The sequence below is a fragment of the Mauremys reevesii genome, linkage group 1 (genome assembly GCF_016161935.1).
Source record: "Mauremys reevesii isolate NIE-2019 linkage group 1, ASM1616193v1, whole genome shotgun sequence".
In the NCBI taxonomy this organism is placed as follows: domain Eukaryota; kingdom Metazoa; phylum Chordata; order Testudines; family Geoemydidae; genus Mauremys; species Mauremys reevesii.
This window is the reverse complement of record NC_052623.1, coordinates 354,367,568-354,392,231: the sequence shown is the minus strand read 5'-3', so window position 1 is coordinate 354,392,231 and position 24,664 is coordinate 354,367,568. Positions and strand designations below refer to the sequence as shown.

Below are 24,664 nucleotides of genomic sequence, written 5' to 3'. Positions count from 1 at the left end.
GCATTTTTTAAAGTTACAGATTTCATGTACCCACTTCTGTGGGTCAGGGACTTCGGGGAAAAGTTCATTTTCACAAAACAACTTTATCCCTTTAGATCAGTCTTGGAAAGTTATACCTTTACTTCTTCTACTGAATGTCAGCCTGCCGCACCCCACCCCTCTTGCCATTGTTAGATCATGGGTTTATTTTTCCTCTTTGCAGCTTCCTAAAATGACAAATGGGATGTACTGATCAGGGGTTCCCAGAACCGGGACATTCGTTTATTCAAGTGAAAGAGACACTGTCTTTACTTCCAGGGCTTGTTCTGGAGGCTGCTGCTGCTGAAGGAGCGGGTGGCGAGGGAGCCAGCTGGGCTGGCGGTGGGGAGGTTCTGGGTGCTCCGTACAGCCGTCGCCTTGGAATCTCGGCCTGAGGAAGCACGGCTGAGACGGCCTGGGGGAAGAAGAACAAAAACTCGTGTGATTTTGTGCTGAACAGACAATCAGACAAAAGGGTTTTGTTTTCCTTTGCTGATAGCCGGGTTGGGGCTGATGGGAGATGCTGGGGTGCAGATACAACATGCCATGTTGTTTTTAACTGTGTCCATTCAGGCAGAGATACAGCCCAGGTACATAACAGACCTTTCACGCTCCCTCAAAGAGCCAGCGGCCTGCCACAGAGGGAACGTCCAGACACTTGTGTCCAGACTTGGGCTCGCGGGGCTGTTTAACTGCAGTGGAGATGTTTGGGCTCAGCTAGAGCCCGGACTCTAGGACCCTGAGAAGCGAGAGGGTTGCAGAGCTCAGGCAGTTAAGCAGCCCCGGGAGCCAGAGCCCGAGTCAGCTGGCACAGGCCAGCTGCGGGTTTTTAACCGCCGTGCAGCCATACCCTGAGAGACAGGCTGTGTGTGTGGACTATGCAGGCCCAGCGCTGAGAGAGCTGGACCTATCACACCACACTACAGCCCCAAGCCTGCCCAATGCCAGCATTAAGGCGAGGCAGCCTGCCTGTGTAACCCACACACCTACTGAGTGTGGGGTTCTGTCCCATCTAGTGGCATCAAGCTCGCTTGGAGAGATTAATGAGTCTGTTCTACAGCCTTAGCTAACAGCCAGTTGGCCTTTAGCTCATGCAGTAGAGGCTCATGCACTAAGGTCCCAGGTTCAATCCCGCCTGCCAACGACCGGGGTCTGTCGGGTTACACCTGCATTCGGGAGGCGGAAGGGATGAAAGACGTTCTGCACAGAGGGTCTGAGGTGATGGTGGGGCTATGCTTGTTACCACCCACACAGTCTGCGCCTGGCTCATCACCTTTCCCCAGGAAACCCTCCCACACCATTCTGGGGCCGCTAAATCCCGCACGGTGTCCCCTCATCACTGCCATTAGGAAGGTTTAATCCTCTCTGACGCTCGGGAGCGGGCTGGGGATGCTCCTTGCAGAGCACAGACAGCAATCTGAAAGATAGACACCCTGCTGATCTGCTGCCCCCCAGCATCCCTACACCCACACAGGCCTTTCACTAGTGCGGCAAGTAGCTGGAGGAGAAGTGATACGGCAGTGTTTTAGTAAAAGGCCTGATGAACTGCGAAAACCAGGAAATTGTCATAAGGCCTCACAGGTACTATGCAGTGCGGCACGTGCCTTCCAATCCCCTGGATTATTTTTAATAGTCTATGGGACAAATCCTGAAGTCCTTACTCAGGCAAAGCTTCCATTGTCTTCAGTGGGAGTTTTGGTGCTCTGTACATACACACAGAAAAGCCCCTGTCCACAATGGGATCAGCATGGCACATTAGGGCACAGGTTCTAGCCTACAGTCCCTGGTCAGTATGAAAAAGCACTTTCTTTCCTCAGCGATCTGGTATAAAGTGGTGCTGTAGCGAGCTCAGGGGATTTTGAAGGCACAGTCCCATTGTTTGTCAAGGGGTCTTACTGGCAGTATCTGAGGGGATCTGCTCCTCTTCCAGGTAGTATTCTATCTTTTGTAGATCTTCTGCAGTAAATCTCCATTTATTCTCAGCACGTGCGGGTGTCTCTCTTGGGGTGGCCCTTTTCCGGGCAGATCCAGTGTAGGTTGCCAACTGGCAAGACACTGGGAATGAGCCAGTGACCAGCCCTTCAGGCACCTTCTGTGCAAGGACCTTCAGGCCTGGAGACAATACAGATCATATGGTTAGTGATCACCAATTATTTGCAGTGATTGGTCAGACTCTTGAATTAACTTTCACCTCCTGATCACAAGTGACAGGAGCAGAGCTACTGATAGGACTCCTCTGAACTTGGGTGAGGCTCAGGAGACACCTATATAGAGGTCATTCTTCTCAACTGCTGGTGCATTTCGAGTCATATTCCAAGAGGTACTGAGCTCCCTCGACTGCCACAGGTTTCAGTGGAAGTTGTGGAGGTTCAGCACATTGCAGGATTAGCTCCCAGAGTTTGCCCTTGGGAGCAGCAAGTCTCGTGAAGCAGCTACAAGATGCAGGCTCTCCAAAGGGCTGTGGAGACTGCAGCATATTTAGGGAATAAAAATGTATAATGCAAAGCATGAAAAAGGAAAAGAAAAGTCCAAGTGTCCCCCACCTCCATCTTATCATACACGCTCTTCAGGAGGGTACTGATATAAGGGATGTTAATGAAGCTAAGAGAGCCAACCTCCGCCAGTTTTCCTAGATCCTGAAGCGATGGGCCCTTCAGATTTGCTTAGCACACACAGAGGCTGCATGTCTCTGGATGTTCTTGGTAAAAGCTATTTACATAGTGTTGATACTATAAATCGTGGCATCAAAGTGGGGTCTCAGTGGTGGGATGGATTTGACACCAGCCTTTCACCACTGGTGACTTGGGTTAAAGAATGACCTATTGTAGGGCACGTGAAAACAAGTTGCATGATCACATATTATCCCCCCAACCCGTGTTTACACCAAGGATATCAGAGATTATTCCCACGGTTACTCTCCAGCGGTGCTCGCAATGGCAGGAGCAGCAGTATGTGCAGGGCGTTCTTCCACCAGCCCTAGACAAGTGGGAGCATTTGGTATAGACCAGATATCAGCGTGGTTTTTTAAAAAGATCCCACGTGCTCTTGACCTGGTCTGAGCAGGGCTGGATGTCACAGGGGTAAGAACATTGCAGTCTAGCACTCCCAGCGAGTGAGAGAATTCCTTAAAATCCTCAATGCCGACAAAGCCTAGGAGACACTTGCCAAAGCCAAGCCAAATGGATGGCAGTCTCTAGCTAAGAGAGGCCGAAGACTGGAACAGCCATGGTTTTGTTGGCCAGGACTGTAACACACAGGCAGAGCCATGTATTTAGCTCCATCATTTAATTCAGGCAAGCCTCGCCCCCAACTCTCAATTTTAAGCCAAGTTCCCACATTTATGATGCAAAAGGAAATCCCCCTCACCTCCAGATAACATGAACAAGTTCTCAAAGCCTCTCTCACACATGGTAGTGGCAGCCTGGCTGGCTAGTCTCTCGTCATCATCATACAGGATGATAATCTTCCCATGAGCATTTTTCTGGTAGGCAGAGATGTTAAAGATCCTGTATATTTTGTATTAAACTTAACATGAATTTGATGTCTGATGTCATCTTCTTGATGCTACATAAGTGGCAGAGACAAGTTGACATGGTTAGCCTGGGGATTACAGTGGATGAGAAGCTGGATATGAGTCAGCAGTGTGCCCTTGTTGCCAAGAAGGCCAATGGCATATTGGGCTGCATTTGTAGGACAACTGCCAGCAGATCAAGGGAAATGATTATTCCCCTCTGTTTGGCACTCCTGAGGCCACATCTGGAGTATTGCGTCTAGTTTTAGTCCCCCCACTACAGGAGGGATGTGGACAAATTGGAGAGAGTCCAGCGGAGGGCAACGAAAATGATTAGGGGTCTCGGGCACATGACTTACAAGGAGAGGCTGAGGGAACTGGGCTTGTTTAGTCTGCAAAAGAGAAGAGTGAGAGGGGATTTGATAGCAGCCTTCAACTACCTGAAGGGAGGTTCCAAAGAGGATGGAGCTCGGCTGTTCTTAGTGGTGGCAGATGACAGAACAAGGAGAAGTGTTCTCAGGTTGCAGTGGGGGAGGTTTAGGTTGGATATTAGGAAACACTATTTCACTAGGAGGGTGGTGAAGCACTGGAATGGGTTACCTAGGGAGGTGGTGGAATCTCCTTCCTTAGAGGTTTTTAAGGCCCAGATTGACAGCCCTGGCTGCGATGATTTAGTTGGGGTTGGTCCTCCTTTGAGTCTTCCAATACTAATCTATGATTTGAAGGCAGCCAAAAGGTTTGGGCTTGAACTCTCAACTAGCTGCCTATTACCAAGCTGGAATGCTTCCCCCACCCCCACTGAGTCTAGTTTTGCAAGTGGATGGGACTCTTAGTCAAGGAAAGGCAAAAATCACTTTCGCATGCTGGGGGCTCAAGCCCTGAGAGTAATAGGCCTGGTCTACACTAAAAAGTTACACCGCTCGGGGTGTGAAAAATCCACACCACTGGGAAACGGAGTTAAGACAACCTCTTGGGGAGCTGGATTACCTATGCGTAGGTAGCATCTACACCAGGGGTCTCAAACACGGCCCGCAGAGTTATTTGCTGCGGCCCGCCAAGCTCCCCGTGGCCCCCTGTCCCCCTCGAGGTATTTCCTGCAGCTGCAAAGCTCCCCTCACCTGGCGTTCCCCCCCCGCACAGCACGCCGCGTCCTGGCTCCTCTGCCTACCTCCAGGCGCGTCGCACCACCAAACACTTTCCAGGAGGGAGGCGGGAGGAGCCGCACACTCAGGTGAGGAGGCGGAGCAGGGGTGGGAATTTGGGGAAGGGGTGGGAATAGGGGCAGGGAGAGGGCGGAGTTGGGGTGGAGACTTTGGGGAAGGGGTTGGAATGGGGGCGGGGAAGGGGTGGGAAGAGGTGGGGTAGGGGCGGGGCCTCATGGAAGGGGTGGAGTGGGGTGGGGCCGGGGGCAGCAGGGGTGTCTGTGTCAGTCCTCATTTGTGCGGTCCTCGGGCCAATGTACTAGTCCTCAAATGGCCCTTGTGGTCATTTGAGTTTGAGATCCCTGGTCTAAACTGTAGCATTTCAAGTGTAAACAAGCCCACAGAATTTAAGGCCAGAAGGGACCACCAGATCACCCAGTCTGACCTCCTGTATATCACCGGCCATCGACGCCATCCAGCCTCTGCCACACTCAGACCAACAACCAGAGTTAGACCAAAGTATTACAGCCCTCAGGAGACTAAACCATTGTGTGCCACAGGCAGCAAACAGGAGGGACCAAGATGCACTAGTGCCCAAGGTCCTTGCAATGGCAGGGAATTGATTTAGTGAGAGATATCCAGATGTTCCTAGCAACTGGCCCATACCCCAGGCTGCAGAGGAAGGGGAAAATCCGCAAGGTACCTGCCAATCTGACTTGTGCCACCACCCTTCTGCTGGTTAATGCAGAAACACAGAAGTTGGCAGTAAGGAGTGAGGTCTACACGCAGCCATCCCTTCCCCCTGTGGGCATGGAAGTCAGTAGCCTGGGGTAGTGCCCACTTCATCCTAAAGTCTCCAGAGAAAGGCTGACCCCTGCCGTGGGAAAGCCAATGGAGCGCCGTTTAATGCCTCGGCCAAAGCGTGCGACACCTCAACACCAGCAGCAAGTAGCCGTCCAAGCTGTTCAAATCTTGGCCCACACATCAGCACAAAATGGTCTGATCCTGAGAGCTGCAGTGCGCACACAGCTCCCACCGCAGTCAATGGGCTTTGCAAACAACAAGTGCTTCGCACCTGCTTCTTACAGCTGTAACACAGACCCCTAACATCAGGAATATCACCATCAGCATGGGAGGACCCCATCGTGCCCCCCTTGAAGTCCCAGATAAACTCCCATTGAATGTACTGGGAGCAGGAGTTGGCTCTGTGTTCAGGCAATGCAGAAGTCATGGAGTTCCTTTGTCAAAACACTGACACTCCAGAGCACCCACGCTTTAAAAAGGATACGTATTCCAGAATGCTATTCGTATAAGGGTTCATGGTTCTAGACAGCGTTGCGATAGGGTAGGAGTGAGCTGCAGATACAAGAGAAAAAGGGGTTAGGAATGAACACCTACCAAAGAGCCTAGATGAAGTGACCTGACTAGGACCTGTCAGAGTACAGAGGCCTGGTTCGCAGTGAAGAAAGGGTTAATTTCAGCTCGGCTCCTCCCTTCTCCTGCCCAGGTGCTTTGGGAAGGGAGGAGGAGAGGATGTAAGAGTGGCTGCTTGGGAGAAATAGTGGAGACAATGTCTTTGGGGTCTCTCAAGCTAAGGAGTCCACCCATCATCCCCCCTCATATCCCACCCCGCCAGTTTCCTTTCCTGCTTATGTTGGTTTATTTCGTTTTCCTATCGCAGACACTGAGGTTGTCTCGATTTTCATTTTGCAGGGACAGGCTATGTCAATATCTGACAACCTGGAGCCAGACGGGGATTGTGAGGCACAATTATTGCATCCTGATCTTGGCTCTCAACAGACTGGAGCTCACACTCCACAAGCCCACCTCACCATCAGCTGGGAAAGGACAGTGTCAGGGCTGGGCTCAGCTGTCAGGGGACACAGGCTGTATGTTGCTGAGTATGGATCAATCGGCAGCCACTCTTCACTCTCCCTTGCCTAGGCAGTTTGTACTCGCGGTACCAGTTACCCAGGCAGGACTGTGCATGGGACTCACCAGAATACGGATTGAAATAACATTGCTTCTGCTGCATTCATTGGGGCCCGTCTTTGGGGCAAGACGTGTTCAACGTATTATGCAAGCAGCTGACACTGATCGAGGTTCAGAGACTCCTGCAGTGTTCCCCTCCCTTACCTCCAACGATATGACATTGGTCATACGCATCTCGATCTCGTACGTCAAGCAGCAGGAACGGGCAGTCGGGGTAAGGTTTGTCTTTAGCGTTAGTGTCTTTAGCATTAGCATCAGGTTTCTTCCGCAGGCTTTTGTCTATGTCTAGCTCACCGACACCACTGATCACACTACAAAAGGAAAGAAAGCGGATTATGATGCAAAATCTCCTTCTCGAAGCACTTCTGTTCCTCTGTATTAAGATCAGGATTTCAGTTTCTTTCTGATCTATTCACAATCTAACACGACAAGTTACTACATAAGACTATTGAAAAGGATATTGCCACCTTTCTTCAAAATTCATTAATAAACTTAAGGAGTCAAGTGAACAGCTAGAGGTCAGATTTTCCAATTTTTCCTTACGATTTCTTCTTAAAAAATCTAGGGTATTTATTTTCAGAGGTTCTGCACTCCACAGCTCCAGTGTCTGGCCTGGGAGTACTCGGTACCTCTGAAACACAGCAAGGCAACTTTTGCAGAAGGTTTTCCGAAAGATTGTGCTGCATCATTTACTAAGGGGAGATTGGTTAAAAGTTCTAGTACTTCAGTAGGTTACCAAAATGGAGATTTTGGTAGTCCACCCACAGTAAATTATTTGCCTATTCTCTGCAAGCAGCATGCTGCAGATATTGTGCATGCCATCACTAAGCTGGAGATGAGATGCTCGAGAGTGAAGATCTACATGGTGATGATACCACTGGGTCCTATTTGAGATAAGTTGATTGATAGCCAAGATACACAAGGTACCAGCCTGACAGCCTTGGAGATCAAATCCTCCATTAAGCCAGACAAGCTATGGGTAGTGGTGGTACAAGATTCACCTCCTACCTTCTTTCTAATATGCCTCAGACCTGGAAGGGACCACATCTAGAAAAGAAAAGAGCTCAATTTCCATGGTCCAATCACTAGCACTTCCATTAAGACCATCAACAAGGACACATTAATTTCAGTTTGGTGGTGGCAGTTTGTGATGCAGATTCTTGAACAGCAGGATTTGGACTGAGTCACACAATCTCATTTCAGGTCGGTCACTGGACAGCTGCCAGATGGTAACAGCTTCCAGTCACTACCATTAAGGCCAGAATTCAAACCTGAAAAGCTCTGCCTCCCACTGCAACCCCAAGCCTGTGGCATTATAGACTCATAGACTTGAGGTCAGAAGGGACCATTATGATCATCTAGTCTGACCTCCTGCACAATGCAGGCCACAGAATCTCACCCACCCACTCCTGTAACAAACCCCTAACCTATGTCTGAGTTATTGAAGTCCTCAAATCGTGGTTTAAAGACCTCAAGGTGCAGAGAATCCTCCAGCAAGTGACCCATGCTTCACGCTGCAGAGGAAGGTGAAAAACCTCCAGGGCCTCTGCCAATCTGCCCTGGAGGAAAATTCCTTCCCGACCCCAGATATGGCGATCAGTTAAACCCTGAGCATGTGGGCAAGACTCACCAGCCAGCACCCAGGAAAGAATTCTCTGTAGTAACTCAGATCCCACCCCATCTAACATCCCATCACAGGCCATTGGGCATATCTACCTGCTAATAGTCAAAGATCAATTAATTGCCAAAGTTAGGCTATCCCATCATACCATCCCCTCCATAAACTTATCAAGCTTAGTCTTGAAGCCAGATATGTCTTTTGCCCCCACTACTCCCCTTGGAAGGCTGTTCCAGAACTTCACTCCTCTGATGGTTAGAAACCTTTGTCTAATTTCAAGTCTAAACCTCCTAGTGTCCAGTTTATATCCATTTGTTCTTGTGTCTACATTGGTACTAAGCTTAAATAATTCCTCTCCCTCCCTGATATTTATCCCTCTGATATATTTACAGACAGCAATCATATCCCCCCTCAGCTTTCTTCTGGTTAGGCTAAACAAGCCAAGCTCTTTGAGTCTCCTTTCATAAGACAGGGTTTCCATTCCTTGGATCATCCTAGTAGCCCTTCTCTGAACCTGTTCCAATTTGAATTCATCCTTCTTAAACATGGGAGACCAGAACTGCAGATTTCTAACTCCAAACCTAATATGCTACTGGGGACATTCTGCAATGACTAGAAGTGCAACAATGAATTATTTGCAAACAAATGCTTCTGACAAAAGATGGTGTCCGAGTCACTTGAGATCTCTCTGGGATTAGCTGTTAATTGATAACAGGTTCATGAAAACAGCCATCTACAGTACTAGAAAGACTGAGACTTCTTAGACGAGACATTTGGAAGTGACAGGTGGAGTGTACCACAGTTGGTGGGGAAATAGGAGGAATATAGTGGGTGGGGGAGGAAAGCCATTCTTTGTGCATTGCTGTCAGGTACCTCTGCAGAGTAGACCGATACGATTCCCCTGCTCCTGTGTTGTTTATGAACAGGACTGGACTGGCTGGCTTCTCCGTGGGGCTTCCTTTCCCGTTAGTCCCAGCTGTGAGCTCAGCATCAGTCTCTGAAATAACAGTATCACCATCTAAACGGGCAAAAAGGTAATGGAAAAGTAAGTTGCTTGTGGATGAATGACTCACATATTTGTAAACTCAAAGACTAAATTCTATTCACGGAAACATGTGTGCTGCAGGATTTGGTGCTTGTTATTACTCCCTTACATTTAAGACACGATGCTCTCTCAGAGGATCCCAAAGAGTCATTAAAAACAAACAAACAAAATCTAGGCACTGGTCCTCAACCAAACCCCAGATCTCAGCATGGCTGAACTTGGGAGAGATTTGGACCTGTGTCTAAATTTTACAGTTAGTACTCCATCTCTGTAATGGGCCAAATCGAAGCCAGGAGCCAGATATCTCAGAACACCGGGAGAATTTCACATCTAGACCTGGATTTTATAAGTCAGGCCCATTCCTAGTACAGTAACGCCTCACTTAAAGTCGTCCCAGTTAACATTGTTTCATTGGTACGTTGCTTATCTAGTAGGGAAAGTGCTCGTTTAAAGTTGCCCAATGGTCCCTTCTAATGTCGTTTGGCAGCCTCCTGCTTTGTCCACTGCTTGCAGGAAGAGCAGCCCGTTGGAGCTAGCTGGTGGGGGCTTGGAACCAGGGTGGACCGGCAGCTCCCCCGACCCCACCATCAGCTCCCCGCTCCCCTAAGTTCCCTGTGCAGCAGCTGCCCAGCAGGCTAGCAATTGCAGCTGTCCCTCCCCCCACTGCCATGTGCTGCTCCTGCCCTCTGCCTGGAGCTGTTCCCCAGAGCCTCCTGCTTGCTGGGGAGGGGGGGGGGGGAAGAAGGGGGCTAATGTCAGGGTGTCCCCCTCCCCCCTGCTCCTGCATCCCACTTACCCCTTCTCCATATAGAGCAGGGTGGGGACACGGAGGGAGAGAGACAGAGAGAGCTTGGGGCAGCAGCTGCTGTCTCAACTTCCTGATCCACTTAAAAAGACAATGCACTTAAGAGTGGGTCAGCTTACTTAAAGGGGCAGTGTGCATCTGTCTCTCTCTCCCACACACAAGGTGCGTGTCTGTCTCTGTCTGCTATGCTGTCTCCCCTCCCCTCCATTCCTGCTGCCTTGTAGAGTGAGAGAGGTTACATTAACAATGAGTTAACCCTTGAGGGCTCAGCCGAGTGCTAGTTCACCATTTAGCAGCAAGGCATTCCCTGGGAAATATCCCACCCTCTAACTTCACCACCTCAACCAAGCTTCACAATCATCATAGCTGTGAACAGTATGAAATTGTTTGTTTAAAACAGCAAAGAATCCTGTGGCACCTTATAGACTAACAGACGTTTTGCAGCATGAGCTTTCGTGGGTGAATGCATCCGACGAAGTGGGTATTCACCCACGAAAGCTCATGCTGCAAAACGTCTGTTAGTCTATAAGGTGCCACAGGATTCTTTGCTGCTTTTACAGAACCAGACTAACACGGCTACCTCTCTGATATTTGTTTAAAACGTATACTGTGTGTATATCTATATAATATATAGTTTTTTGTCTGGTGAAAAAAATTTCCCTGGTATCTAACTACCCCTATTTACATGAATTCTTATGGAGAAATTGGATTCGCTCAACATGGTTTTGCTTAAAGTTGTATTTTTCAGGAACATAACTACAACGTTAAGCGAGGAGTTACTGTAGATATAAAGATCCTTCTCCCATTACCGAAATGTTGCCCCCTATGGCAAGCTGCAACACTAGACAGAAGAACAGGGGGTTGGGTGGATGCTCTGTTTCTTTGTTGTTGTTTTTTAAAGGAAGCTTGAAAGGAAGAGTGTAAAGACGCACGTATCCAATAGAAACTACCAGGGAAATCAGCCAAACACATTCTGTACCAGAGAATTATGATCACAATAGTAGCGCCAGCACCTACACTTTCTAGAAGAGGCCATGTGCTCATTAATGGTTCAGGACCTCCATTCTAAGTATTATCCAAAAAGCAATACCTGCTTCAGTAATAAAAGGGCCATGTACTGGGGCCATCAACACTACTCTCAAGAGTGCCATAGTGGGAAGTTTCCCATCCAAGAACTGAGCAGATCCAAACCTGCTTAGCTTACTGAGCTCATAGCCCAAGGCAAAACGGCTGCAGACTAAAAACTGAACTGTTTCTCTCTCCAATTAGACAAAATTCAGCAAGTTGTCAAGTGAGTTTGCTGGGATCCAGCGTGTCTCATCATCCCTGCAATAAATATCATTACAGTACCTTCCAGCTTTTGGATCTCCTCCGCTGACACTTCTAATGTTTCATCAGATAGAGAAGCAACTTGGATGACCTGTAGGAAACAATAATAAACCTGGTACAAGTGTCTTGTTGGAGCGGGGGCAGCAGCGCTGGCTTTTCAAATAATCCGAGCATTCTGCGCATCAGAACACAGGGAGTGAGGACATCCCCTCTGTTGGTACGAGGTCTCGAATGTGACTCCATGCCCCCACGTCACACAGAGGTCTCACATCTTAATTAAAACAAAAAGCCACTTGGCTTTAGAATGAAGAGACCCCCGATAGTCCATAGAAGTATCCCTTAAAAAAAAATCAAATGTAATAAAGATTATAGCATGTTCTGACATTTAGAGAACGTTACCTCTATGCTGTGATCTACGCATTGCAGAGCCCTCACTAGCTTAGCGAAAGAGTTACAGCATTAATCTGCAACCGTGCAAGATGCCTTATTTAATACAATATAATGCATTCATAAATTAGGGGCCAACCCTACAAGCCGTTCTCATACATGTGATCCTATTGAAGGCAGTGGAACTAATCATATATAATGGCTGAAGGAGGGGGCCTCTACCAGAGCAAATTTATGTTCTACTTTAGGAAGGGGAGGGGAAGGAATCATCCCTTTCAGGTTTTTAGTAGTTACCTTCGCCCATGCTCTCTGGCTTCTGTAATTTCTGATCATTCTTTGTTTCATTTTTCAATATTTTGCTTCATTGGTATGTTGCATTTTTTCACAAAGAAACACACAGAAACCTCTAAACATAACAACGCTCCAGCCTTTTAGAGTTATGATGTCATGCGGTGACTGCTTTGTTTAAACCACTAGCAGATCACATTCAAGTGATATTTTATACAGACCCATTCATTAGAGAATCTCTAAGCACCTTACGAAGGGAGCATTATTATTACAAACCCATTTTACAGATGGGCAGAACTGAGTGTTCTACAGCATTCACTAATTCGGACACTCCATATAAGTATTGACAACTCAGTTTCCACTGACTTCAGTTGCAGCGAAGGGTGCTCAGCACCTCTAAAAGTTATGGCTTAAGTGATTTACTTTATATAAAAAACAAGTGTGTAGAGGGGAACAATGGCAACAGCCTGCTCTCCAGAAAAAGCTTCAAGTGCAACAAAAATAACACTAGACACAATATTAGAGTGGCGCTAACAAGAACCTAATCACAAGCAGGCAGTTTTCAGAAGCCAGCTGGAAAATAGTCATACGTACCAGCTGGGCAAAAGTTGTCACTTTCAGCCTCTTGAACAGCTCATCTTTTTTGTATCTGTAATCTTTAACAAAAAGAGAGTAAGTATGTATTTTCCCACGTCCATTCACAGCATCAAAATGATGAGAATTAGTGAGAGCCATTATCCCAACCTATAAAAAGACTAGAATTTCTGGGTGACACAGGCTGCTGACCTAGGACAGATCCTGTCCTACTTACTCTAAATACACATTTCTTGAGGGAGGTTTCCACTACCCCAGAGTAGGAAGAGTTCACAAATTCATCACTCCTCTGGCAGGTATGACAAGAAAGGACACTGCGCCAGTTAGACTCCTTCCCCACAAGTCCCCCATTAACTTTGGTGTGCTAATCTCCTCTGCTGTTCGGTTTCAAACCCATTGCTGCTGCAAAGCCTCTTAAGCTACAGACAATGTCCCTACGACCTAAATTTTTATCCCATGCATTGTTTATAGCAGAGTTAGATCATAAGCATTCTGAGCCAGGGAATGGGTCTAAGTTTAAGAAACTGCTGTGTACAAGTAACAATTTGCATACTATAATTGATTGGTGAAAATGCTTCAGGTCTTCCTACTTTATTTTAAATAAAAGTCAAATCTGGGACCCCACTGGTTATGTCAGTATGACTATTTACAGAGGAGTGTGATTCTCGCGAGGAACTGGAGTACAGACAAGTGAACATTATACAGTTCTGATGTGGATACCGCATTCAGGGTTGGAACCCTTGTTACCAGAATTATATTGGACTAATTGTACGAAAGGACTAGGAAGGCGCTCAAACAGCAACAAAAGTGATCAGAGGGATTGACTTATGAAGAAAGATTAACAGAGCTAAATATAGATCATCTGGCTAAGAGATGGCTAAGAGGGGCAATGTATCAGTGGACAGAGAAGCCTCCACACAAAGGAGTGAAGAAATTATTTAGTGCAATACAAGAGGAGTAGCGGGGTAAAGGTAAGAAAGGAAAATGTAAGATGAATATCAGGAAGAACTTCTTGATGTGAATCTGTTAGGATGTGAAAGTCTCCCAAGTGAAGCTGTAGAAACCTCATTCCTTGGGGGCATTTACAGCTAGACAGGACAGAGCACTGGAGATGGTCCAGTACGGAACAACCGTGCACTGGCAGGGGGGATGCACCAGATGTCCTAATAAGGCTTTACCGTCTCTAGGATCTGCAACTGTTACAAAAGATTGTGCGCACAACTTTTTAAACACTCAAAACCCATGTTTCTTTCCCTCCTCCATACTCTATGCGCTGTAGCCCTTTAAGAGAACCAAAATAGGTCCAATCATTCCTCCATTCCTTTACTACACCACAGAAGAATGTTAATCATTTTAAGAACATGTCCCAGAAATCTCACTCTAGCTGGGGACTGATAATGGAATGCAGACCCTTTATCAAATCCAGGCTGCTAGGGACTTAAAATTGCTACCATCTGTGGACTATTCCATGGTTTATGTGAAGGAGTTTGCTGGGTCTCAATCCAGATCCCAGCAAACACACAATATCACCAACAGAATTAGTACTAGTCAGCTCTCTTGCTGGCATCCTCCTAAGTGGGCCATGGAGACTGATCTCCCCTCACAATCTATAGGTCCTGGCTACATATGGAGTGGGAGTGGGGAGAAGTCTTGCATTGCCAGTGTCTATAATTGCCCTGTGGCTAGGAAAACTTCAGTCTCCAGGGCACCTTTCAGCCTGAAGGTCACATAAAACAGACCCCTCACCAGCTTTTGCATAGACAATTTGAAACATTCTCTATCCTTACTCTCAAACACACACTTCCTCGGGGAGATTTGGCTGAGCCATTTCCACTACTCTAGAGCAGGAAGAGTCCACAAATTCAGCATCCTGCCCTACACAGGATCTGTTAAAACATGGAGAGTAATTACTAGCTGCTAAGTGCCCCATATTGGTCTGTACCAAAGTAGACCAGAAAAAAAAATACAGGTGTGAAACCCTCTTACAAAGGTGACCATGGGATCCATTAACGTGCCTTCAAAACCTTGGTTATAAAGTTTCATATGAAAGATCTGCACATAAGCTAAATCCTGTGAAATGAGCTGCCTTGGACATAGGGTGACCAGACAGCAAGTGTGAAAAATCGGGACGATGGTGGTGGTGGTGGTGGGGTAATAGGCGCCTATATAAGAAAAAGACCCAAAAATCGGTACTGTCCCTATAAAATTGGGACATCTGGTCACCCTACTTGGACATATGAAAGACTGGGATGACCACTGTGGTTCCAGAGAGATTAGATGTTTCAAGCCTTATGCTTAGACCATTAATCCACCTCCTGCACCCCCATTCTTATTAGCCAGTGTCCTAAACACAAATATGACTCACGAGTAATAGAAACATCTTTCTTCTGAACAGCTTGCTTCTCTTGCCTGATGCAACAAAACTCAAAACCCCTAAGGCCAATGTCATTTGTCTCCCAAGGCTGAGATCCCCAGCCATGGCTCTGAGATAACCCCTCCCTCAGTTCAGTTGTCTGGATGAAAGAAGTGAAGATAAAGCCCAATTATAGTTTAAGAAAAAGGTTTTGAAGACTGATTTATAAAAGTCAACGGATCCTTATTTTTTGTATCCTAATGACTAATAATTAAGCATTGCACCTACTGGATGGTGTTTAATCTTCTTCAAATCAGGTTTATTTACAAAAAAAGCAGCTGTCACAAATCATTACGACTTAGTTCTATTCCCTAGCAGTTAGCATGAGCTCATAGGACTATCACTTTTACCAAATCTGTATCTGAATTGGAGCAAATCATATCAAATATTTTGTTGGGGACTTACACTGAACAGCAGAAAGCTCAGAAAAATGCTGCTTCTCATTGCAATATCAACATTACGTACCTGGCTCTGACTCGGAAGATCCATTTGGATTTTCTGACATTATGAATCAAGGATCTGGTATTAAACTGTAATTGTCCTGCTGAAGATTTCCAAAGCCCTGTTTCCCTGGGCTTCGGCAATGAGTGAAGCAATATATATTTAAGAATGGATCAGATCTTGCAGCAGCTTCTCTCAAGTCTCTGCTTCAAAGGACTAAAATCAGAGTTTTAGCTATCTTATCAGTTTTGATTTTCCAGCAGGCTTACAGTATTGAATCTGACTCTCTCAAGTTACACAAGAGACAGAGAATTGACTGTACTAGGCATCTGATGTTGTGTCCAACTGGTGTCATCTATCCATGAGAAATCAAGGGGAAAAAAGTTTCTAAATTGCCCAGGAACACAAGGTGCCCATTCAGCAGAAATGTGATGAGAAAACCTCTACTGTACTCTAGAATTGGGATTTAAACAAGAAGCCTTCAGCACAAAAGGAAATTAGATTCACAGCACAGTTTAAAACTGAAGGCAGCAACACAACAAGATTTGTGGTAGAGATACCACTGGATTGCCACTGCTTTTTACATACTGAAATCTTAGTCAATTGATCAACAAAGAATATCGTGAAACAAGATAATTTTCCTTTTCATTTTACCAAGAGACTCACAACTAAAAACAAAGAAGAGGGAGCAAAAAGTGAAAGAACATTTTTTTTTACCAACTCAGCTACAAACACTTTTGTATTTCAGATACGTGATCTCCCTTGTAATTTGAACTTTATGATGTTAAAGGAACAGCATAAAATAGTTTTAAAAAACTCTGACAATGAGCATACAAAATCCTAATGACCGTAGCATTTTGTGACCTTTTTCTTCACCTCTCAATAAAAGCAGGGTTCTTTGGATTTAAATAATTTTCCTGCCTTCCCATGCATTAATAGCAGTGCTAGAGATTGAGAACAAGAAAGCAAAACTGACTAGAAATAGAAAGTGACAGTGACTAGTCTAGTTTCACTGGCAAAACTGAGTGAAATGCAACAGAGAGATACTAAGTGGTGAGTAGTTAGGGTTTCATCGCTTCAAAATCTAAAGAGTTAAGATATGCTGTGGCAAATTCACCCCATAATAACACCACTGACTTCAGTGGGATTACACAGGGATGAACATGGCTCATTTATATTTTAACCAAGTGTCCTGTTAAAAGTCTAACTAGACCAGAAACAAGGCCTCAAATTCAAGCACACAACCAGCTGAAGTAGAAACAAAAGCCATTTAACTCTATAAAGATATTATCGATAGTTCCTGTAGAGGGAGGTCTTTTAGTTGTGCCATTTACAATCAACTTAGGTTGACTATGGTTAATACAAATTGCATCGTACCTCTCCTGGGGAACAGTCTGTCTATCATCCCTAACACTGCCTTTACCAGATAGAAGGTCATTGGCAGACCTGTCCAAGTGTGTGTGATGTCACCTTCGGCCGTGGTGTACAGATAATCCAGAAAAGCAAGGGCAGGAAAGAAGAAGAGAGAAGGAATTACACCTCTACCCCGATAGAACGTGACCCGATATAACACGAATTCGGATATAATGCAGTAAAGCAGTGCTCGCCGGGGGAGGGGGGGCTGCGCTCTCCCGCGGATCAAAGCAAGTTCGACATAAAGCGGTTTCACCTATAACACGGTAAGATTTTTTGGCTCCCGAGGACAGCGTGATATCAGGGTAGAGGTGTATTATAGTTTGAGGGAGAAGAAGAAAAGACAATTTCCAAGATATTGGGAGAAGCGAGAGCAAGCCAACATACAGCCTAAAAATAGTAGTTTATCTCTCATAAATATCACACGTCCTTCCAAGTCTGAGCAGGGTGGCTTTAGGAATAAATGTAGATAGCTTTCTACAGCACCACAGGAACAGTATGGGCCTACCAAGATCCCTCATCACCAAGCCAGTCCTGAACTGGTCTTTTCCATCTGCTGAATTCTTTGTACTTGGGTCCGCCCTCCCACAATTTATCCTCATTTGTCCTCAGTAATGCGACGTGCACCAGGCAACTTACTGTTTCTGGATGAGCTCCCAGAACTCTTTGCTCTGGTGCTTTATTTAAAAGCCTAACTGTAAAGGATTTTGGTGATCACACTGCTCGATGCAGAAACAGGGTAGATATCTAAAAGAGATTATGGTACACTATCTCTGCACCACACCCTCTGAATGCTCACAGCACCCATTTATAGTTAATGGGACTTGGGCACAGGTCCCAAGAGCAGATTACACCACTTGCTTCCAAAACGAAGGGGCCAGGATTCGCTGTGCACCTTTCAACAAACCCCTTGAGTTAACCTCCACTCCCCATACGTTACTCACTTCTCTTGATCTCTTCCAATTTCTCAATGTATTTGGTCAGGCTGTTTCCTACAACAGAGAACAAGCACTTTGTAACAGATTGTTTTTATAATACAAGTTTTCATAACCTGAATGCTTAAACACTTATAAAGGGGAAAGACTGGATTCTAGCAGCCTAGCAACTCTGGGAGAAGCGATGCTTGCACCAGCACCTCCCTTACCATGATAAGCCCATCCAATACCAAAAAGAAACAAGGAAGGAGTTTCTCCTCTTAATAGCCATCTCTCATGATGAGAAGTCTAGCTAACAGCCAGATCAGACAGAGAACGGGCTGAACTGACTCAGGCAAGCATCCATGGAATGGGCAGTGCTCAGTAGGTCCAAGCCTGTAAATACTTGGGAGGAGGTTGCCTTTGGGAAGATCAGTGGCTAGCAAATTGTTTTGCACAACCTTATTTTGAAAGGGTGTGTTTAACTGCTATGCAGGAAGCCAGGGAGCATTCCACTTAATTTATTAGCAGAATTTGCAGTCAAGTGATACAAAAGCATGGACAGCCTGCCAACCAAAACAGCAGCACGCTTAAAAGCGCTGAGAGGGCTTGTCTGCAGCCTACTGGTTCCACCCAGAATTCCCCTGCCTATTAAAAGCACATGTGGTTTTGGCAATGCTTTGCAGAATGGAGAAGTGATCTTTACAAAGGATGTTATTTGGGACATCTACCATGTGATCAAAGGAGGGGACTGGGAGTCACAATTTTGGGGTTCTGTCCCTGGCTCTGACCCCTACTTCTAAGCCGTTTTCTCTCTCATTACTCTGTGACATGGGGTAAATATTACTGGGAAAGAGGCTGCTCTGTTACCCCAGTGTAAATGCAGAGTACCCTCCTTGACTTCCAGAGTTACTCCTGATTTACACCAATTAATGAATCAGAATTTCTCCCAATACTACTTACCCCATCTCACAGAGGGGTTGAAGCTTAGATGTTTTACATCTCAATTTAGAGTCTAAGGTTTCCTGGGCAGGAACTCTGTCTTTCAGTATTCAAGGTGTGTTAAGCACAACCATAACCTACATAGTTTATAATCAATTCTTAAGTGTCTGGAGCTCCTCGGATACAGTCACAGTTTATACTATGTCACATGGAGCAAGGCTGATCTCCACCAGGAGAATATTTTTTAATTTCATTCAGAGGTCTGGTCTCCACCTGAAACGTAGGTCGAACCAGGTACATTGCGTGGGGTGTGAAAAATTCACATCCCCGATAGACGTAGTTAAGTTGACCTAAGCCTGAGTGTAGACACCACTAGGTCAATGGAAGAGAGAAACTGCCTCTTGAGGGGGTGGATTAACTATAGCAGGGGTCAGCAATCTTTCAGCAGTGGTGTGCCGAGTCTTCATTTATTCACCCTAATTTAAGGTTTTGCGTGCCAGTAATACATTGTAATGTTTTTAGAAGGTCTCTTTCTATAAGTCTATAATATATAACTAAACTATTGTTGTATGTAAAGTAAATAAAGTTTTTAAAATGTTTAAGAAGCTTCATTTAACATTAAATTAAAATGCAGAGCCCCCCAGACTGCTGGCCAGGACCCAGGCAGCGTGAGTGCCACTGAAGATCAGCTCACGTGCTGCCTTCAGCACGCGTGCCATAGGTTGCCTACCCCTGAACTATAGCAATGGAAAACTGTTTCCGTCGCCATAGCAAAAGTGTCTAAACTACGGTGCCATAGCTGTGCCACTGTAGCATCTGTAGTGTAGACAGAGCCATAACCTGAGGGCTGGTCTACACTACAAAGTTAGGTTGACTTAACTACATTGCTGAGGCCTGTGAAAAATGTCATGCCCTGTGCAATGTAATTAAGCCAACCAACGCCACGGAGTAGGAATTGCTAGGTCAATGGAAGAATTCATCCATCAACCTAGCTACTGCCTCTCAGAGAGGTGGATTTACTACAGCAACAGAAGAACCCCTTCCTTTGCAGTAGAGAGCATCTATACTACAGTGCTACAGAAGCACTTAGCATTTCTAGTGTAGACATATCCTGAGATAGACAGGGAGCCACTGAAGATTAAGTAATATAGTCCTGTTTCCAGTGTAACTTGGCTGCTGCATTCTAGATCCCTTAGTGGAGTGAAAGGAAGACTATTAACAGGGCATTTGCAACAGTTAAGATAAGAAAGCAATTAAGATACAAATAGGGATTTAGGTGAAAAGAGGCTCAAGAAGAAGACTAAGGGCTAGTTTGCACTGGCAACGTTAAAGCGCTGCCGCGGCAGCGCTTTAACATGGCTTGCGTAGTCACGTAGAGCTCTCGCAGCACTCTTAAAAAAACCCACCTCCACGAGGGGCGTACCACCTCCCAGCGCTGGTGCACTGTCTACAGCGCTGAAACTTGCTGCGCCTCAGGAGGGTGTTTTTTCACACTCCTGAGTGAGAAAGTTGCAGCGCTGTAAAGTGCCAATGTAGACAAGCCCTAATTCTGGAAGTCTCTGGGAGGTTCTGATGTGCGATTTGAGACAATAGAGATGAGGTGGGGGAGGAAAAGAATTGGGAGATGAGGTTAGATTTTTAGATTTGCTCCCAAGACAAGGTCTGAGATGGGCTGAAAAGGTCAATAAAAAGGGCACTCATACCCAAGTCAAAGAGTTCAGTCTTTGATGCATTTGTTAACTGGAAATATTGTGTGGTCAAGAAGCAACTGTGTGAAACTTGGGTCCTTTTAACACAGGAAAATCTGAAGAAATTGAAGACCCAGCCCCTTAGCCTAGAATTTAGTTCATTCTTTACCTGCCTTCTGTTTTGTTTCTTACATTGTGATAATTTAATAATTTCTAGCATAGCTCAGTGGTTTGAGCATTGGCCTGCTAAACCCAGAGTTATGAGTTCAATCCTTGAGGGGACCACTTAGGGATCTGGGGCAAAAATCAGTACTTAGTCCTGCTAGAGAAGGCAGGAGGCTGGACTCAATGACCTTTCAGGGTCCCTTCCAGTTCTAGGAGACAGGTATATCTCCATATATTTATTTGAGGGAGATGCATTTGGGAGTATCTGCCCTAGAAGCAACATCCAATAACATTTCATAATGGGAAAGGATAAAAGGACCAAGGTTAGATTCTTAAGAATCTAGAGAAGGACGACAGTTCCATCAATGGCTATTAGCCAAGATGGTCGGGGATGCAACCCCATGTTCTGGGTGACACTAAACCTCTGAATGCCAGATGCTGGGACTGGATAACAGGGGATGGATCACTTCATGACTGCCCTGTTCTCCATCATGACTGCCCTGTTCTGTTCATTCCCTTTGAAGCATCTGGCATTTGCCACTATCACAAAACAGGATACTGGGCTAGATGGACTATTGCTCTGACCCAGTATGGACATTTTTATGTTCTTATGAAGAGGAAAATGAAAAGCTGAAACACAGGGCCAGGAATCAGGAGATCTAGGTTTTAGGCCAAGCTCTGTTTCCGATTCACTGTGACATTTTGGGCAAATGACTTAAGTGCTCTGTGCCTCAGTTTCCCCCAAACATAAAATGGAAATATTTGCTCACCTACCACACAGGGAGAGTTATGATGATCAGTGTTTGGGCAGCAATTTGCGGACATAAATAACTAAAGATTATATATGATCATAACTTCTATAGTCAGTCACATGGTAACTCATCCCGCCTGCTCTCCCTCCCCCAGTTGTGCATTTACTTTAGAAGGGATGATTGTGATCTATCTAGTCTGATCTGCAACTTCTAACACATGCCATACATAGAACTTTCCCAAAATAAAGCCTGTTTGAACTAGACCACATATGTACACTAGTGTTATGACTACAACTCAAGAGTTTTAAAGAACCATCAAACAATAGGTAGAGTCTGATTATTAAATGACAGCTAAGATAGAGGAGAGGGCAACATGACACATCTACACGTATTCAAATGGTCAAAAAACAAAGCAAGAAAATAACTTAGGATGGTCCAATGAGGTATAACTAGTTGCAGTGGAATGAAAATAAAGTAGCAAAAGTTTAGGTTGTATAATCAGGAAAACAGGCACCTTTTCAATGGTGGCATAATTTACAAGGGAAAGTAGTGGATGCCTCATTATTTAAGACATTAGAAAATCATCAGACAAGTCACATGAAATGCACAAAAAAAATTCTGTATTAGCAAAGAAAAGGATGGGGAAATGGAAGGGGGAAATCTAACAACGGCCTTTAAAACACTAGCTTTAATTTCAAATCAGGGGTAAAACAAAAGCTTCTATAAAAAGGATACACTAGAAAAGTCAGGCCCATTAATTTTACTGAGCATTGTTACATCAGGAGTCTGACATCAATGACAGTCAGTTGAGAGGCTCCAATTATGACCACAGATTTGAAGTTATTTCAGTGCAAATTTTAAATAGCTGGCTGAACACAGGCAGTTAGAGGTGTAATATAACATATGCTGGTATAGTTTGACATCTGATTAGTGGAGTCTTACACAAGGCGATATTTTCACTTACCTGTGTCAAGGCGAGATTTTATGTGTTGATATTTAGGATTCTGTGGAATTCTTTTGGTCAAACACTGTTTAGGGGGGGAAAAAAGACAGGCCTTGACTATGTAGCCCTGTATTGGCTGCAGGTGCTGCAGCCCTTTCATGAGACTGCTTCAACCAGTCTCTCCAGAAGGGCCTTAAACAGCTGTAGAAAAAAAATGTGGACAGGGGGACACAGAGCTGGGCCACCACATCCCCTACAGGTAACTACAGCCAGAGAAAGCCGGAACTCATTTTAAATGGCCTCTGTACCTCAGTCAGCTGGAAGCTTATTTGATGGTGAAACACCCCAAGGCCCCTAGTTCTGGGGTAGAAGAAGGAAAACCCTTTAACCTCTCCATTTCCATTTCAGGATCCCCCCACAGTATAGTTTTTAAACCTCAACACAGAATCTCTCCCCCCCCACCCATGCAAAGAGGCTGCAGCACAGGGGCTCCCAGGGGATTCACCCTCCAACACCCCCCCTCCCACTGGCAATTTTCATCTTCCTCCCCCCAGAAACCTCTCCCGGCTCCTCTAGGGACCCCTGGGATTCCCGCCTGAACGTGCTTCCATCTCTGGCCCCCCTCTCGGGATCATCCAGCGTCACCCCCTTGACTGAGCGCCCCCCCTCCCCGGGGCTTCATTTCTCACCCCTCCCCCTCCAGGATCATCCAGCCCCAACCCCAGGACCAGCCCCCGGGTCTCAGGGATTGTTCCCGGCCTCCCACGAATTAAGGTCTCACCCCCCCCCCCCCGGCCAGGATCATCCAGCGCTGCCCCTTGGACCAGCCCCCCCCCCCGGGGATTCGTTTCTCGCTCCCTTCAGGATCGGGTCCAGCACTGCCCCCTCCCCAGACCAGCCTCCTCCCAGGGATCCCGCCCCGCTCCGCGCTCTCACCTCCGGGTCCCTGATGCGCCTCCTTCCCGACATTTTTCAAACTGGCAGCTGAGCCGTGACACCAGCCCCCCAGCACCGCCCCCTCCGCCGCGAGCAACCCCCTCCAACAACCCGCCCGCCCATTGGCCGGCCGCCGGGCCCCGAACCAATCACATCTACCCTTGCTCGGGGAGCGGGAGGTGGGGCCCGGCACGCGCTGACAGCGATCAATGGTAACCTGGCAACGCGGGACGCCGCCGCCGCCGGCCGCATTGTGCAGCCGGGCCGGCGCGCGCCAGGGCTGGCGGGTGTCTCGCGCCGCAGCAGAATCGCAGCGGGCGCCCTGCGCTCCGGGGACCCCGCCCCCTCCACGAGCGGCTCGCGCGGCTGGCCCCGGTCCCCGGCTCGTCCTCCCTACGGCCCCCATTGCGCCCTGCCCCCCCATTGCCCCTACCTCTTCCACTCTCGGGGCTGCGCTCCATTGCCCCCCCCCCCCCGGGGGGGGGCTGCCCCCTGCCGCTCCCTCCATTGCAACCCCCTTCCCCGAGGCTGGGGCTGCCGCTCCCCCATTGCAAACCCCCCTCCCCGGGGCTGGGGCTGCTCCCTGCCGCTCACCCCATTGCAAACCCCCTCCCCGGGGCTGGGGCTGCTCCCTGCCGCTCCCTCCATTGCAACCCCCGTCCCCGGGGCTGTCCCTGCCGCTCCCTCCATTGCAAACCCCCTCCCCGGGGCTGTCCCTGCCGTTCCCCCATTGCAAACCCCCTCCCCGGGGCTGTCCCTGCCGTTCCCCCATTGCAAACCCCCCTCCCCGGGGCTGTCCCTGCCGTTCCCCCATTGCAAACCCCCTTCCCTGGGGCCGTCCCTGCCGCTCCCTCCATTGCAACCCCCCTGTCCCGGGATTGTCCCTGCCACTCACCCCATTGCAAACCCCCTTTCCCGGGACTGTCCCTGCCGCTCCCCCCACTGCAAACCCCCTTTCCCGGGACTGTCCCTGCCGCTCCCCCCACTGCAAACCCCCGGTCCCGGGACGGTCCCTGCCGCTCCCCCCACTGCAAACCCCCTTTCCCGCGGCCGTCCCTGCCGCTCCCTCCAATGCAACCCCCCTTTCCCGGGAATGTCCCTGCCACTCACCCCATTGCAAACCCCCTTGCCTGGGGCCGTCCCTGCCGCTCCCTCCATTGCAAACCCCCTTTCCCGGGATTGTCCCTGCCACTCACCCCATTGCAAACCCCCTTTCCCGGGGCTGTCCCCACCGTTCCCCCCATTGCAAACCCCCTTTCCCAGGACTGTCCCTGCCACTCACCCCATTGCAAACCCCCATCCCCGGGGCTGTCCCCACCGTTCCCCCC

The 24,664-nt window shown here is 47.3% G+C and overlaps 1 protein-coding gene across 1 annotated transcript; it reads right to left on the bottom strand.

The window, feature by feature from the left end:
- Nucleotides 1-232: 232 nt before the first annotated feature.
- On the bottom strand, nt 233-23,429 carry CEP41 (centrosomal protein 41). The gene is made up of 11 exons (XM_039520019.1): nt 23,337-23,429; nt 22,422-22,485; nt 17,941-17,988; nt 12,730-12,791; nt 11,482-11,551; nt 9,155-9,299; nt 6,808-6,974; nt 5,960-6,027; nt 3,385-3,499; nt 1,915-2,130; nt 233-433 (listed from the first exon to the last, which is right to left on the bottom strand). The coding sequence occupies exons 1-11, from the start codon at nt 23,367-23,369 to the stop codon at nt 288-290; spliced, it is 1,134 nt and encodes a 377-aa protein (XP_039375953.1). The 5' UTR covers nt 23,370-23,429; the 3' UTR covers nt 233-287.
- Between the last annotated feature and the right edge of the window lie 1,235 nt (nt 23,430-24,664).